This window comes from Rattus norvegicus, chromosome X (assembly GCF_021556685.1).
Source record: "Rattus norvegicus strain SHRSP/BbbUtx chromosome X, alternate assembly SHRSP_T2T, whole genome shotgun sequence".
NCBI classification, from domain to species: Eukaryota; Metazoa; Chordata; class Mammalia; order Rodentia; family Muridae; genus Rattus; species Rattus norvegicus.
The window spans coordinates 71,250,150-71,267,411 of NC_141554.1; the positions used below are offsets into that span (position 1 = coordinate 71,250,150).

The window sequence follows — 17,262 nt, forward strand, 5'->3', positions numbered from 1 at the left end:
AGTCTTAATTCAAGAAAGTGTGGGGGAAACATTTTGCAAGTATGTTATAGAGGTCATTCAAGTCTTGTGTAGAGGAGTGGGCTTGGTGTAACCAAACAACATTTTAAATTCTTTCTCATTTATTGAGGTCATAGTCTTAAAGCAAACCAAGGGCGTGATGCCAAGCAGGTCGATAGGCCTGAAGAACATAGATGAAAGAACCCCTGTAACAAATACAATTCAGCATTGTATTAAAAATTATCCACTGGGGGTTGGGGATTTAGCTCAGTGGTAGAGCGCTTGCCTAGCAAGCGCAAAGCCCTGGGTTTGGTCCTCAACTCCGAAAAAAAAATTATCCACTATGATCAAAAAGGATTTATTACTAAAATTCAAGGCCAGTTCCGTACGTGAAAATAAATAAACTCACCATGTTAACAGAATGAAACTAAAAATTCATATGATCATTTCAGCAAAAATTGAAAAAGCAATTTGTCACGTGAAATTATTTAAAATCAATCCACACTACCACCAGCAATGCGGTTTCCCCTCTCCCATTGGAGCCTCCAAACTGCCCATATCTTTCAGGCCATCCTTCCCCTGCTAGCCCCTGCGCTAGCCTGCAGAGACAGGTGGTCACTGGCTCTAAACCCCTAACCCCATGTAAAGAAAACTCCTGACAAATAGAGGCGAACGCTCACAGCCAACCATTGGACTGAGCTCAGGGTCTCCACTGGAGGAATTAGAGAAAGGATGGAAGGAGTTGAAGGGGTTTTCAACCCCATAAGAACAGTGCCAACCAACCAGAGCCCCCAGAGCTCCCAAGGGCTAAACCAACAACCAAAGTGTACACATGGAGCAGAGCAACCCATGGATCCAGCTGCATATGTAGCAGATGATGGCCTTGTTGGGCATCAGTGGGAAGAGAGGCCCTTGCTCCTGTGAAGGCTCAATGCCCCAGTGAAGGAGAATGCCAGGGCGGGGAGGCAGCAGTGGGCGGGTGGGTGGGGGAGCATCCTCGTAGAATCATAGGGAAGGGAATGAGATAGGGGGGTTGGGGGGGGCCAGGAAAGAGGCTAACATTCGAAATGTAAATAAAAAATATCCAATCTTTAAAAGGATCAGGGGACGGGGGCGGTGGAGAAAACTCCAGAGGCTTGTAATTTATCAGTCAGACTAATAACAGTAAATTCTCAACCCACAAAACACCCACAGAAAGACCTCAAAACGCAATTGATGTAGACACAAGCTACACACCTAGATTGAACAGATATGTTCCATATCATTTAATCATCTAAGAAATTCCCAATTACTTATGGCTCCCAGGACCACGTGGTTCTGGTTCATCTTCCTCCCCTATAGATTGCATCTTGTCTCCTCCTTTCCATCTCTCCTCTCTGTCTCTCTGTCTCTCTCTGTCCCCTCTATAAAACTCTGAGTTCTCCTTCTTTGTCCACTGCCAATCTCTAGCCTTATCTTTCAGCTGCCCTCATCTGTGTACAGACAGCAATCCACAGCATTTGGCAAACTTTATCTCATGATAAATCCTCTTAATAAACTACACAAATGTCCCTATAACACAACATAAAGGTCATATATAGGTCTATAGTTAATATCATACTTGTGATCTTAAAAAAAAAAAGAGAAGGATATACATTGCCACTACAAATGTTGAACATAATGCTGGAAGGCCAAACAGTTTTCATCATAATGACCTTTATTTTTGTTACTTCTTTAATATGTATTCACTGAAAATTATTACTAAGGTTGTAAACACATCAAATATGATAGATGTATTATTATTATGATATAGAACTCTAAATAATGTCATCAGCCATATTGTGAAACAGAATAAATAATAAAGAAAACATTTAACCAACTATTTTCTTCCATCTTGTTTTATCCCTAATTCAAAATGTGCCGATTAACTGTGGATAATGTATTGCAGACAATTTCTATGTTGACTTCTTTTACTCGTGCATCTCTATGGTCTGCATACTTGTTAAGTGAGTCCATATGTGTTTATCAAAGGCTTGCTATGTGTGGCCTTGGGAACAATCTTCCTTTCAGTAATTCTTATCCTGAAAAAGGGGAGAGATTTCCATACAGATCTGTAAGGACAAGAATTGTACAAGGTTGTGGTAATTTTTCTTCTTCTACTGAATTCAGAGGACTTCCTTTTGCTTCCCCTGATTCATCACACGAAGAGCAGGATTTATTGCTGACTTTTACAACGTCCAGGCTTGGGAGTGCCACCATTGGCAATATAAAAAGAGAGATCAAGTAAAAAAAATTAATATCCTGGTTTTTTAAAAGCATCTAATTACCTTAACTATGAACCTGTGCATGATTACAGGTTTCAGTAGGAGGATACATTGATTAAGTCAACATCTCTTCTGTGTCAAGCTAACGGAGTGATAATTTCCACAATTGGCCATTTTCTCAAGGGCACCCCTGGCTTTTAGTCAAGCTTAAGCATATTTTTTCCAAAAGCAGTAAATAATCCTCATAGTGGAAGTTTTAACAAGAACTGAATTGCTAATACTTGTTAAAATAGCTAGGAAAATGGATGCTGTATAATCAACTTGTTTGGGGCCACTATCTCTCAATTTGTAGTATATGTTAATCTTCCTGCCTAGAAATACTCAAAGAAAGAAGCTCCAGAGTCGCATTAACAGCAGGTCTACTATTCTTTCATTTCTTCTTCCAGGGAAACAGAAGTATCTATGTGCCAGCAGAAATGATTGCACCATTGATAAATTTCGGAGGAAAAATTGTCCATCGTGTCGTCTCCGGAAATGTTATGAAGCAGGGATGACTCTGGGAGGTATGATATTGTTCTCCTTTTTTCTCCTTGTCCTTCTTCTGCTCACCTTCATCCTTTATAATTATTGCAGTAGACCTAGATTCTCCTCTGTAATACTCTTAAGAGTACCAGCTATGCAATAGATTCAGATTGACCTTCTCATGGTCCCTTCCTTATTTTTGTCTATGGCATTCATAACTTGGGATTTGGCATAGGACCAGGAAGCATGAAGGAAGGATCAGAAAATAAAGGAAGATGAATGAGGGTGTGCTTTTTGGATTCAGCTCCTTAAGTAATATATTAACGCTGTTGCTGTTCAGTGGTCGGAATAAGAGAAGCGAGTAATCAAAATGGTCATAGGTGCAGGATGACCATGGCACAGGCAGGCTCAAAACACCTGGGCCTATCCCTCAGCTAACTGTTGCGTGTACTGTGGGGACAGCCAACTGGAGTGTGAAGCTGCTTCTCTTTGGATCCTGTAACTAAGGTACCAAACAGAGCCAATTTCGTATCCTGTGTCTCCCAAAAATCAGCAGGCTTTTTAATCATTTCCTTTTCTTTACAAATCCATTGATCACTTCCAAAAGCTTTTTCCCAGGGGCACATTAGCTTCTTAAAAGATACAGCCCTTTCAAGGATGACCCTCTATCATAAGGCTCTGTGTTCTGTGAGCCTGTGTCTACCATGAGCACTGTCATCCTTCCAAAATGGCCTCATACTACTTGCTTGACATATACTTCCCTGCTTCTAATTCTTCACATCTTCATCTGCCCTGTGCCAGATTCCACTCTGCTGCCTGCTGCTTCCAAACAGATGCATCTTTCATGAGAAAAAGAAGCTCATTAGTCTACATTGATTTAGAAATGGAACTCAAAGAAAAACAAATCTATTTCTGAGTGCCTAAAACTATAACCTTATATTTGATTACTCATTATCAATCGGGAAACCCCAAGTGACTGGAATCAAGTCCACTCTTCTCCTATCTCATGGCTAATTTGGAACAATTGTTCTTTCTATAAGGAACTGAATGTCTATTCTGCCTAGATATCATTATAGATAACTACATCTCCCCCTCCACACAGCAGTAGTACTTTTCTTCAGACCATACTATAGCAAGGAGTTTGTTCCAACTACATCTGTGAGTTCCAATAGGAGCATCTTAAGTAATGTGTAGTTCTCTCAGGCATCACAGATAGAATCCCTGTGAGTTATTTTCCAGGCAACCGCACCAAATCAGATTCAAATATTTGACCAAAATCTCATCTTGTTTCTGCTTGTTTGATCTACTCTAAGGATATAGTATAGTTGTGGTCTGTAGTGGGAAAAAAGACACAAGATCACTGGAGAGGACAGAAAGAAATCCAGGAGAGGTAACAGAGTGAAGGATTGGCAGACAATTTTACTGCATGAACGTTGGAAATATTACCCAAGTTCTCTTGAACGCTCATTTCTCAATTATTTAACCTCCTGTGAATTATGCACAGTAAACACTGGCATCTAAATTGAGGATCCCCTGTCTTGTCATCATTTGCAAGTCTTTATAAGCCCATTTTCATACAAGTAAAATTTAATTATAAAATACTCCAAATTAAAGCATTAGTTTCATGTCAGAGCCCATATCTTCCATTACAAAAAAAAAAAAAAAAAGGTGTCTTCTGACATGATTAAAATGAGCTTCTTTGGAGGAAAAATCTGCATGACTATACAGTGTACCACCCAGAAATAAATTTCTGAATTAAGTCACTGAAAAGTGGTACAAAAAGATTTCTGATTGGTTTAGTGGGGGTGGGGTGGCCATATTGGAGTGAGCTTGGTGAATACATTGCTAAATTGTTATGGATGGTTTTGATCTCTGTTTCCTTCCCAGGTGTCACTGAGGGACAGATACATAAAAGACAGCAAGCACATTAGGCACTAGATGTTCAGGCTAAGAGATTTCAAGGAAAAGAGAAAAAAGATGCCCACAAAATACAAGGATCATTTTGTTTTCTTTTGCCATACAGGGGATTGAATCTAGAGCCCTGTGCATGCTAGGCAAGTATTATTCCACAGACATACATGTCCAGGCAAGTCATAGAAGAATTACTGATGTTGTATAAATGACTATACTTTTGAAGTCTGACCTAGATCAAAGCCTAGATTTTTTTTTTACTCCAGGTCCCTGTGAGTATCATTTTCATTATCTGTAGTTTCATTTCATCCTCAGAGTTACAGTTAAGATCACATGAAAAGGTAAATAAAAATACCTTTGAAAAGGTGCTAGATGAATGTAAAGCCTTATTACAATGAGGTCATCAAAATATTAGGTAGGCACAGGCTATTCTTTTTTTCTTCTTTTATTGGTTATTTTATTTATTTACATTTTAAATGGTATCCCCCTTCCCAGTTTCCCTGTCCACAAGCCCCCATCCCCTCCTCCTTCCCTCCTGCCTCTATGAGGGTGCTCCCCAACCTGCCCACCCACTCCTGCCTTAGCCCCTTAAGCAATCCCTACCCTGGGTCATCAAGAGGACCTCCACAGGACCAAAGGGCTCCCCTCCCAGTGATACCAGATAAGGCAATTCTCTGCTGCTTATCAAGCTAGAGTCATGGGTTCTCCCCTCCCACCCCCATGCACTCTTTGGTTGGTGGTTTAGTCCCTGGGAGCTCTGGTTGGTTGATATTGTTGTTCTTCCTATGGACTTGCAAATCTCTTGAGCTCCTACAGTCCTTGCCCTAACTTCTCCATTGAGGTCCCCACTCAGTCCAATGTTTGCAATTCTTAACACTGAGCAATGACTCTCCTTAAGTAGCTTGGCTTGCCATACAATACATGTGTGACATGTAACGACAGGCAATGAATCACTCAAAATAACTTCTGGTTACTTCACTCTGCAAAGTGCTACCAGCATAATGCTTAAAATCTGATATAAATCATTCTAAAAACTATATGTTAGTGTTGAAACACCAAGTCAGTAAAAACGAAAGTGTGTATTCGCTTAGACTTTGCACATGGGTGGAGTTAAAACTACACCCCCTGCTTCCTGACATAACCTCTTCCAACATTTATTGTTAACTTAGAGTATCAGTATATTTCACATTTTTATTCAAGTAAAAAGATAAAAGAAAGTAATGGTTCCTAGTGGCCATTGTGAATACATTGGCAATATAATATCTTCTGCTTTTCAGCAGATTTGGGTTTAGCATAGACTTTTTGATCACCTTCAAGAAGTCACATAATTTTAGTTCCTTTTCTGTACAACTCACACTACAATTGTATAATATGTAATGGAGCAACAGTTAAGAATATGATACTCTTTAAGTCCCTTCTCCATTTTTCCATCGTGAAACTAAAGACCCTTCTGTTGTTAAAATTTTGTGATTTGATGTCAATAGCCACAAAGAAAAGATTGTAGTTCATCCACTTCTTCCTCAGTTGCCAATTACCTACCCATAGAAGTACTAATATGAGAGACTTATTTGCATAAAAATTCTAGCTGCCCCCATTCACACTTATAACAGGTATATGCCAAAACTGTAATTGATGCATAGATGATTGAAGTTGTGGAAGGGAAAGCAAATAGATGTTTTCAGTTCTTGGAGATTCTGGTGTTCTTCAGATGATGTCTGTTTGGTCTCAACACTTTATGATCTCTAGCATGACTGTCTCTATGGCGTTCCATATGCTGGTGACAGGAGTTCTTAAACTAAGAGACGCTTGCTAGATAGAGAGCCATTTCTTCATGCTTCCACGCCTACCTTTCTACCCCTTGCTTGTCTTCTTAGTCACTATTGGGATTTATAATAGAATCCAATAGGTGTTGAGTTCTTAAGATAACTCTTCAGGCTCTTAAATGCCCATCTATGGAAAAAGGTATGCCTTGCTTTGTTATTGATTAATGCCTAGCTGCATCTGTAAACCTTATATCAAGAACTGCTTAAAGAATTTAAATGCCTTACCCATTTGTTCATTTAAGAAAACACTTAACTGTCTGGATAAGAACCTTCCCTTCAGCGAATTGGTGGTGACTATTACATAGTATGTAATTCAGATAAATGAGTAGATATCTCTCGCTTTGATTTGTACATCCCAAGAAATCCTTCCAGTTTCCAAAATGGAATTGCAGAGAAAAAATAGCAACATTCCTGCCATCTTCTTTCCCGAAACTTTCCTCAGATCACTTCCCATTTATTCTTATTTCCCTAGACAAATAGTATTTGTTTTTGTGTTCTGGGACTCTTGAGTTCTCAGTACATAGTAAATAGCATGGACTTAATTATCCCTTGCCATGGCCTGAGTCATGCAGTAAACTGTACATGAATTTTAGGTACTAGATACTACCCACAGGAAGGAAACGACCATGGGCACCCAAAGCATGTGAGATTTAATGAAGTGTACATTTACTTCAACATTTATTTGAGCCTATTATCCCAGTATTTGTGAGGCTAAGATAGGTATATCACAACTTTAATTCTAGCTCGGCTACATAGTAAGTTCCAGGCCAGCTAGGACTACAGAATGGGGCATTCTCAATAAACAAAAATGTCAATTGAGAAGGACTACTAAGACATTGAACTTTGCCTATAAGGATAAAACCTTAACATGTATACAAGTTTTCACAAAGTCTATGAGTTCTCTAGTTAGGAAGATAGCTCAGGGTTTCCTGACAATAGTCTGATGCCATCATAAACAGTAATTTCCATTGTTGAAGGTAGTCTTTACGCAGTTACCTCATCAGTTGCCCTCTCCAAGACTCCAAGAGAAGTGCTGCACTGCTCCCTCTTTGATGCAAGAAAATGATTGTAATGCTACAATACAACTTATGTCATGGTTCTTTGTGCATGTTTTTATTCATTGAAGTGAATTCACCTATTTATGCACTCATCTACAAATACATTTTTTTAATATCTCTTGAGTGCTAAATATGTACCAGAGTTTATGCTGGACAATGGGGGAAGCTGATCCTGATAATAGAGCTGTAATATATGTCTTAAAAATCATATAGGACAAAGGAGATTGTTCAGTGGGCAAAAGCAATGGCTTCCAAGGCCTACAACCCATACTTGATCTCTGGAACCTACATGGTACATAAAGATAACCAATTTACTCAGATTATCCTCTGACCCCTACGTCTGCAGTGTGACACCTTCAAACATGCATGCACATGAATGCATATATACATGTACATATATGTATACACATATACACACTATAAATAAATATGTTTTAAAATATGTTAAATCAAAGATATGTTGATTATGATTATACATTACTCCTAAGGTATAAGTAGAAAATTATTCAGGAGAAGTTTAGTGAGATGCAAGAGAAGGGCTATTCAAGGCCATGAGCACAGCTTGACAAAAAGGCACAGAGACATAAAAGGTATGAGGAGGCTTTAAAGAACAGCAAGTGATTTAAAATGGCCAGAGATAGGAAAATAGGGAAGGAAGCTGTGACCACACTGAAAGTGAACCCGATTTCAGGCAGTTGAAGATTTATGGTTGCCAGACAGACATGACCGCATGTCATGTTGCTAAACTGTTTATGTGTTTCAAGAGAATTTTTGGCGGCTTAAATGTTATGTTAGGAAGGGCTTACATTTTACCAAAGGAAGAGTGGCACAACATTCAGAGTGAAACAGAAATTTTTTTATTAACTTGAGTATTTCTTATTTACATTTCGAGTGTTATTCCCTTTCCCGGTTTCCGGGCAAACACCTCCCCTAAATTTTTAACTTCAAATTTTGCTAACTACTCATGCTTGGTTCTTGGGCTCTACTTACCTCCACTTGAGATTGAAATCTGCAAGAACTGAGCATGCCAAAGAGAAACTGGCCTAGACCAAGGTTACTGTCTTATATGAAAAATCTGCATATATACTAACTACCACTTGCCTTGATCCTGACCACAGTTTCCCAGTGAAAGCTCATAGATAACTATTTCAGTGAAGGTTTTAGAGAATCTGATTTCTAAGTTCAAATGAGGAAAAGAAACCTACATATTACAATCCTTAGGAAGATTTGCACTGTGTGTGGTAGGTTTTGGTGAATACTGTAATAAAATAAATTGAGCTTTAACTGAGGATTCCCAAACTAAATTAAATTTCACCTCTCCCTTTTCACATTACACCATTTAACATCCTACCAAAACACTGCTTTCTGGAAAACACCGTTTAAAAAAAAAACAGGTATAAATAAAGACCTTTATTCTGTGAGCAAAAAAGTACCTACTTAATTTCGTCCATTTCCTAGATCTGCATATCTTCATTTACTGGATAAATCAGTAGAGCATGCATTAACAAACAAGAGTAGTCCATCACTAGCACATGCATGGCTACCAACTCCAATAAAATATGCCAGAAAATATCTATACCATGCTTGTCTCTCACAAAGGATAGAAGACAAAGGCACAGGTATTATCCATAACAACTAGTAACTATAGTCACATAATACTGTCCCAGAAGCACGCTAGAAACATTATTCTATGAAATTCAATATATTCCAGCATTATAGAGAGTGACCACTAACAGTTTTGGTAAACACTCTCTGATAAGCATCCCCATACACAGTAAGAACACCAACATGATAGTAAGATTCAATGACTGACTTCTATGTATTTAATGTTTACATTTAGCAAAGAGTTATAAAGCACACTTAACAATTTGAGACACAAATAGAATAGTGTGTTCCTGTAATCCTAGCATTCAAGGGACTGAAACAGGAGAATGATGAGTTCTAGGCCAGTCTTGGAAACATAGCAATGTTCTATTTCTACAACAAGACAAATACAGCTCAGTGGTAGGGCATACACATAGCATACACAAAGGAAAATAATAATAATAATAATAATAATAATAATAATAATAATAATAATAATAATGTGGAACTCAAGGACTGGTTTTTGTTCATTTTTGGTTTTTCATCTTTTCCTTAACTCTCCAGGCTTAGTCTAAATTGTCCTTAGCCTGGGTATCATAGTTAGGATCTCTATAGCTGTGAAGAGACACTGTGACTACAGAAACTCTTATGGAGGAAAACATTTCATTGAGGTCAGCTTGCAGTTCAGAGGTTTAGTCCATTATCATCATGATGGGAAACATGATGACACACAGGCAGACACGGTGCTGGAGAGGTAACTATGACTTCTACATCTGAATCTGCAGGTACACATAGCTGGAGCATCTGGAACTTCAAGCCCACCCCCAGAGACATACTTCCTCCAGCAAAGCCACACTTCCTCCAAGGGCACAAATCCTCATAGGGACATTCCCTATGGTCATATGGGAGCTATTTTCACTCAAGCCACCACATTGAGAATGCATCTGTTGACTCTCAGTTCTAAGAAGTACTGCTTCTATACAAAATTCTCAGGTACCTGAGTACTTAAGAGCTCTGCATCACCAACGGATGTGCAGAGGAGCAAACTTTCACTATGTGTCTGAGCATCAACATGTATAATGTATGGCTGGCAATTAGAACTTTAAGGTATTTGTTGTATTGTTGAGTTGTTGTGCTGAACCTGAAGACTCAATACATTAGGCAAAAACTACCAGTGAGGTACAACACAAGTCCTTTTCTGCAAACAAAAGTCCTGTGGTAGCTATAGTAGAAATAACATGATAGACTTAGACATAGGTTTGGTTTCTAGACCTGGGTCTAATATTCTAATTTTGCCCGTTTACTATTTTGGTGAACTTGTGAAAGTCTGTATAGCCTTCTAAATCCCATTTTCACCAGCTGTATGACAGAAATACCATTTCTTATGAAATTTGTGCAGAAGTAAATATGCCATCATGCAGTAGGCACACAGTAATTATTGTACTTTCTACTTGTTTTTAAGTGAAGATTGATCTTTCTATTCCCAGGTACCAGTACAGACTTTTCTTTCTGTCCCTTTGAAAATGGCTTTTAATTCTTGCTCTTTGATCCTTTGGTTTCTGATTTACCTTTTAGTCAACACGTGAAGCCTTCTACACGTGGCCACCATTGCCATCTTCTAGTTGTACACACACACACACACACACACACACACACACACACACACACACACACACACACACACTTCAAAAGGAAGAAAGTTTGCTTCCAGGGGTTCTTTTCAAGAACTTGTGTTGGAAGAGACCATATATTTTCTCTGTTACCTCTAAAACAGTTATCTGCAAAAATACATAGATGTGCTCTGTTTCTGAGTACTTGCTTTTAGAGAACTATGCTTAGAGGTAAGTAATATTTTTCTAATCATCAAAATTGATGATACTCCATATCTAATACTTGAATCTTGTTTGTAAACCATCTCCTTAAAATATTTGAATTCTTACAATGTGCTAGCCTTAGAAAGATTTTACTGGTATTTACTTTTGCTGTGAGAGATCCAAAAGCCCATATTTGATCTTGAAAGAGAAAAGATAATGCTGTATTTTCTAACATATTGAACAAAAAACACACAACATACAACATGTAGAACCATATAGTTCCCAAAACATAGTGTTCCAAGAAAAACTTTTTTATATATTTTTTTAAATTTAACTACCTATTTGATTTTATCTTATGGGCATTGGTGTGAGGGCATCAGATGCCCCTGGGACTGAGTTACAGACAGTTGTGAGCTACCATATGGGTGCTGAGAATTGACCTCTTGGGTCATCTAGAAGAGCAACCTGTGCTATTAACCACTGAGCCATCTCTCCATCCTGTTATTTGATCATTTGAACTTTTCCTATTTCTGGTTATAAATTGAGAAATATATTCCTTATTTTACTGAACTCAGATAATTTACCTGGGTAAGGTAACCTTTTAGAGACATTTGAACATCTTTTGAGACCATGCTGCTTAGAAGAACTAGGGAAAGAAATATGTGTTCACTGAGGAAGAAATAAAGCATCCATATGAAGTTTTTGATAATATTTCCATGACAATTTATGACTAAATAGCAAAATGGAAATATAATTACTACCCTGCATAACCTCTTTTGTCATCAGATTCCACGTTACTTAGTCCAACTAATTGGCACCAAATATAAACCCAGGTGTGCCAATTCCTTCTTTACCTACTGGCTTGCCATCCTGTTGAATGAAGGCTTCTGAGGCTGAAATGGGAGTAAATTGGTAAGGGACATTTCAAGCTTCTAACAGTCAGAAACTAAAATTATATAATTACCAATCACTATCAGAAAATTTGGACTTGCATTTGAAATTAAGAAATAGAGAACTCAAGCAGCCCAAGCCAGCACAGTGAAGTGTCATGTTGGCAACTCTGAAACCAAAAGAAATTGAGGGTTCTTTCTCCTTGACAGGCAATAAGGCATGGAAGCTTTGACTATTGAACTATAAGGCACAAAGATATTCATTTGTAAATGACTTAATTGCCAGACTGAGTAAGGATATAGAGATTTTTATGCAACATTTTGGCTGATGCAAACAATTCAAAATACCATCATGAAAGAATTGTTGTTGATCTTTTAGTGGTTGTTACAAAAGCATTACATTTTACCATCCTGTTTCTTTGCCCCTTCATATTCTCTACTCTGAAAAATTATTTCTTGTCTAGAATATATAGAGAACTATATGAACACATACTCATACTGAAGTCATTAAGGTAGAAAAGAAAAATTAATCCCCAAATAGCAATTGTCAATTTCTTCATCTCACCTTCTTCTTACAAGGTAAGAAAACTTGGAAGGCATGGAAACTCCTTTTCCAAAATGGTGACTGCCCCTCTCTCCACTTGTACCTGATGCTTTCTATCTCAGAAGAACTGACTTGGGCATCTGATTCTTGAACATAGGGGGTGCAAACCCATCTTAAGCCACTACTTTAATCACAACCACTCTTTCATATTAGAAAAATTCTTGTTTGGCAATTACATCTCTCTCAAAATGACCAGACAGTAAAAAAGACTGTTCTGAATTTCTGCCAAAGACCCAACTGTCAACCCCAAGCTTTGTGAAAGAACTGGAGGAAGTTGCTTATCCACAGACAGGGAAGAAGGATCAAATTTTTGCTTCTCTTAGAAGAAACACCAGCCAGCCCCTCTCTTAAAACACTGGAGTTAAAAAACAGAGTCAAATAGTCCTCCTCTTCTCTCCTCAAGGTGACTCTGTTTGTAGCAGCCCACACAACTTTAACTTACCATAAGGTGGAAGGCAAATCTGAGGAGCAATGCATGCTTCCTTTGTTTCCCTCCAAGGCTGGGCTAGTGGAGGAAGTGGGTTTGGTATTCCCTCTTAGCACCTGAGAACTTCCTCCACTCCCTACTGCTCCCTCACTGACAACTTTTCCCTCTATCTGATCAGATCAGCTGTGAGACTTCCTCAGACACTTCAAACATTGTATCGATAAGATACTTAGTATTCCCTGAGCTTTGTTGTCTTGCAACAACCTCCATCTGGATAATCATTCCCTCCTGTTGGAGGCACAGTACATGAGGCCTGAACAGACAAAACATGAAAGTAAAAATGCTCTCCGTCCTTGATTTGGACCTAGCTTTTCTGTCCTGTCCCTTTCCGAGTAACCACACGCGCACACACACACACACATACCCCACATCTCCCTTGCATATATGCATACACTCTTTCTCTTTTCCTTTGCTTAACCATATTTTGGGGTATACAAAAACAAGGAAGGACTTTGGGAGGTATGTTTCCTCCTCCTCCATACAAAATTTAAATCTGACCAATGAGAACTTCCTTAATGTGGATTGAAAGGCAAGCGTGGTTTGCTTTTTAACTGCTTGCTATTCTTGAATACTATTTCTGATAGTGAAATTTTCCTAAAAAAACATTAATATACCAATGTTTTTTTGTTTTGTTTTTGTTTTGTTTTGTTTTTTATTTACAACAGACTGACAAAATTAATGTTATTAACATTGGTGCCCCCCCCTTTTTTTCACTTCTCTTTCTTTCTTCTTTTTTTAAGGAAAAAAAAACCCTCTCATTTGCTTTCCAGGTCATACTGACCTGTTCAGCATGGACTGTTTCGCATTTGTTTTTAATGTCAGTTTAAATGTAATTGTAAAAGCATGTATGCTCTAAATTCATGTAGTTACTTTTTCCAGTGGAAAAGCCTGGTATGCAAAACCATTTCCAGGCTCTACAATTTCTCAGGAGCAGGTTTGGGGTAACGACCTTGTGCTCCTCACTCAGGATGGCATCTGGACAGTGAACCCCTTTCCTCTGGCTCAGGAAGTCAGAGAAGGGAGAGTTGGAAATAGTTTCTGTGCTTTGGCAAGGGTGTGCAGCATTGCATATCATTCTATTATTAATTATGTTTACTCCTCCACAAACTAAGAACCATTAGACTAAATAGTCCCACATAAACCTTGAAAGATAAAATTTGATATTCTTTCCCCTGGCTATTCTCCTGACCAAGAACTGGGACTAGAAGGAGAATGAGAGTCAGCACCAGGCAGGGGTGGGGATCGAGGAGCCTTCTTGCCTGAAAGGGTATTTGTCATACATTTATTAATCCCATTTGGTCTCATTCTCCTGCTAAGTTCTCACTTCATGGTTGCCAAGGACTGGCTTTGTTCTCTTACCTGCTATCCCTGTCTCAATTTTTCCCAATCCAATTCCCATTCCTGCTTCTAACCCTTCTTACTAATAACATGCTGGTGGAGCTGACAGAGGGGCAAACATACCTAACGCAGAGAGAAGACACCCGAGTCTGTCTTTTGTTCTGCCACTAACTATGTGTTTTGGTAAGATTTCCCTGTGCCCTTTGGTATCCCCGTCTATAAAATAAGGTGGGAGAAAACAGAGACAACATCCAAATTCTCCAAACACTTTTTCTGAAACTGGAATCTTTTCTTCAAATAAAATCTGAAATTTTATCCACCTAAATGCAAACTATATTACTGCTGCTCTAATTTGAAAGGAGGTGGTGAGGTCACATATTAAAGTTCACCTTGCCCTTTCCACAGAGACTTTTGAAGACATTCACAGGCTCCTAAGAGCTCTACTGGTGTACTAAAGTGATAGCTAGTAATCCTTTGAACTCTCATTTTTTTCCTGTTAGATTTTAGTCACAGTGGAAATTGTAAATTTCAGAAAGAAGATACTTTTTTCCAGAACATTCACCAGTTTAGGACATGGAGTATTGTGCTACTCAGTAAGAGTGAGAGCCATCATCTATTGGTGTACCTAATTCACTCTGTGCTAAGCAATATACACTCTTCCCCCTCCCTAACCCTTTGTAAAATCACAACCATGTGAGTCTGGTCTTGCTGTGTACAATGATTCTGAAAGCTGTCAGTCTGCCCTTCAATCTTTCACCCAAAATGAAAAATGATACTGCTCATAATTTGCCACTAGAAGGATCTCCTCCAAGTGTTTCTCAGACATCCACTCTTGAGAAAAGCCATCACCTGTCAACTGCATTTTCACAGAATCCAGACAGGTCTCATGAGGCTTCCCTCATTTCCTCCTAAAAGTAGTCCTATAGAGGAATTGGAGTGTATTTTCACCAAGGAGATTAGAAAAGTATAAGAGAAAACAAGGGATTTGTTCCTAACCATACATGCCATAAGACTCTGATATTACCACTAAGCCCTTGATATTTTAATAACATTTTAAAATTCCAGTGTCATTTTTTTTCTTTTTTGTCCTGGAACTCAGAGGACATCTCACCATATGTGAATGTCCTCAGTGGTGAAAAATGTGTTTGTTAACCTGAGATACCACCATGGTGTCTCTATTCCTTCAAACACTCTTATAATTTAGATACTATTCCCTCTATCTTACACATGAGTTAACTAAGGCATAGAGAGACTTCATCTTGCCCTGGGTTTCACGAAAATAGACTCATGGCTACTAATGAGACACTCTAGCTCCAGAACCTTTATTTTCTTTTTTTTTTTTGTGCTTTCTTTTTTTTTTTTTATTAACTTGAGTATTTCTTATATACATTTCGAGTGTTATTCCCTTTCCCGGTTTCCGGGCAAACATCCCCCTCCCCCCTCCCCTTCCTTATGGGTGTTCCCCTCCCAACCCTCCCCCCATTGCCGCCCTCCCCCCATAGACTAGTTCACTGTGGGTTCAGTCTTAGCAGGACCCAGGGCTTCCCCTTCCACTGGTGCTCTTACTAGGATATTCATTGCTACCTATGGGGTCAGAGTCCAGGGTCAGTCCATGTATAGTCTTTAGGTAGTGGCTTAGTCCCTGGAAGCTCTGGTTGCTTGGCATTGTTGTACTTTTGGGGTCTCGAGCCCCTTCAAGCTCTTCCAGTTCTTTCTCTGAAACAATATTTTATTCCTGAGAATTTTCTCTATATGTGTAAAACATGAGCGTTTTTAAATAGTTCACTTTCTTCATGAATGAGGAAAACATCCCTATGAGTGGAGAAAGCTGTCTTGGCTCATAATCTAGTACTCCTCTAATCTTAAGTCATATAAAAAGATCTACTATCCTAATACTAGTAAATGGAATGATGACCGATATGACAGGCCAAAAGTCATGTGAGGAATTCCATCAGTTCAGAATGGCATTTATTTACTCCCATCCACTGCGCTCCATCCTACCATGGCTCAGGAAACATCCTGGAAGAAGAAGCAGAAAGAATGAAAGGTGGAAGATGAGGGGGAGCGCTGTGCAAAATGTTGTGTGGTGGACATGAAATATCTACTGCATACATCAGCTATACAGGACCTGTGCAAGATCCAGCCAGATGAAATATACAGCATGGAGCACGAAGGGGTACCTAGTCACTAAGGCCACCTGAGGAACTACTGGTAGTTGATGGCTACTTTGGGAGAGAGAGATACATTTCTTCGGGAGTGGAATTTGTCTTTTTGTTGATTCCTTCAAATGATCATGGTCTTAATGCAAAGAGCTCAGTATTTTAAGAGCTTACCTGATTCAGTCAAGCCCTTAGCATTCAACTGAGTTGGAGCCTTAATATCATTTTCTCAGTCTCTTCATAACAACAATCCATTTGTTACTAGACTGCATAACTGAAAGAAGATGCATATATCTGTGGGACTCAGAATCATAGATGATATCCTAAAAATTAGTCTCTCAGAGAAGGTAATTCTTTGATACTCCAAATTCTATGATGAAATCAAGGGAACAGAGACATCCTCAACCTTGGGCATAATAATTTAAAGTTTCAAAGACTATAGAAGCATCACCTATACCTCTCTCTCCTGCCTATGAGTGACAAGGTATATAACCCTAGAAAACAAAACAATTAATCTGGAAACATCCCAAAAAAAGTCACTGAAGCTATAGAAGTTACAAAGCACATGTAGACCTCCTTCAAAACACACCACAAAGCCTGCTTTTTAAAAGCTCGCTTTGTGCTGTGGAGGTAGTCTCCACAGAAACACACTGTCCCCAGGCTAATACCAGCATACAAGCTTTCCAGGACCCTGAACATCAGATGGCAACAAGGTCGTACACTGTGAGGGCCCTTTCTTTCCACTACTCTAACCTAAATATAAAAGCAGTTACAAGATGTAGAGCAGCTCATATTCTATTAGAACTACCCACTTTTACTGCCCCCCCCCCTC

At 38.9% G+C, this 17,262-nt stretch overlaps 1 protein-coding gene across 2 annotated transcripts in view; it reads left to right on the plus strand.

Annotated features, from left to right (window-relative positions):
* Ar (androgen receptor) overlaps nucleotides 1-17,262 on the plus strand; it is a 174,522-nt gene that overhangs the window by 132,262 nt on the left and 24,998 nt on the right. For both annotated transcript variants that reach the window (XR_015646155.1, NM_012502.2), the window contains 1 exon segment: nucleotides 2,687-2,803. Coding sequence is in view for 1 of the 2 variants with exons in the window: in NM_012502.2 (NP_036634.2) it covers nucleotides 2,687-2,803 (117 nt within the window). In the remaining variant the exon portion in view is untranslated.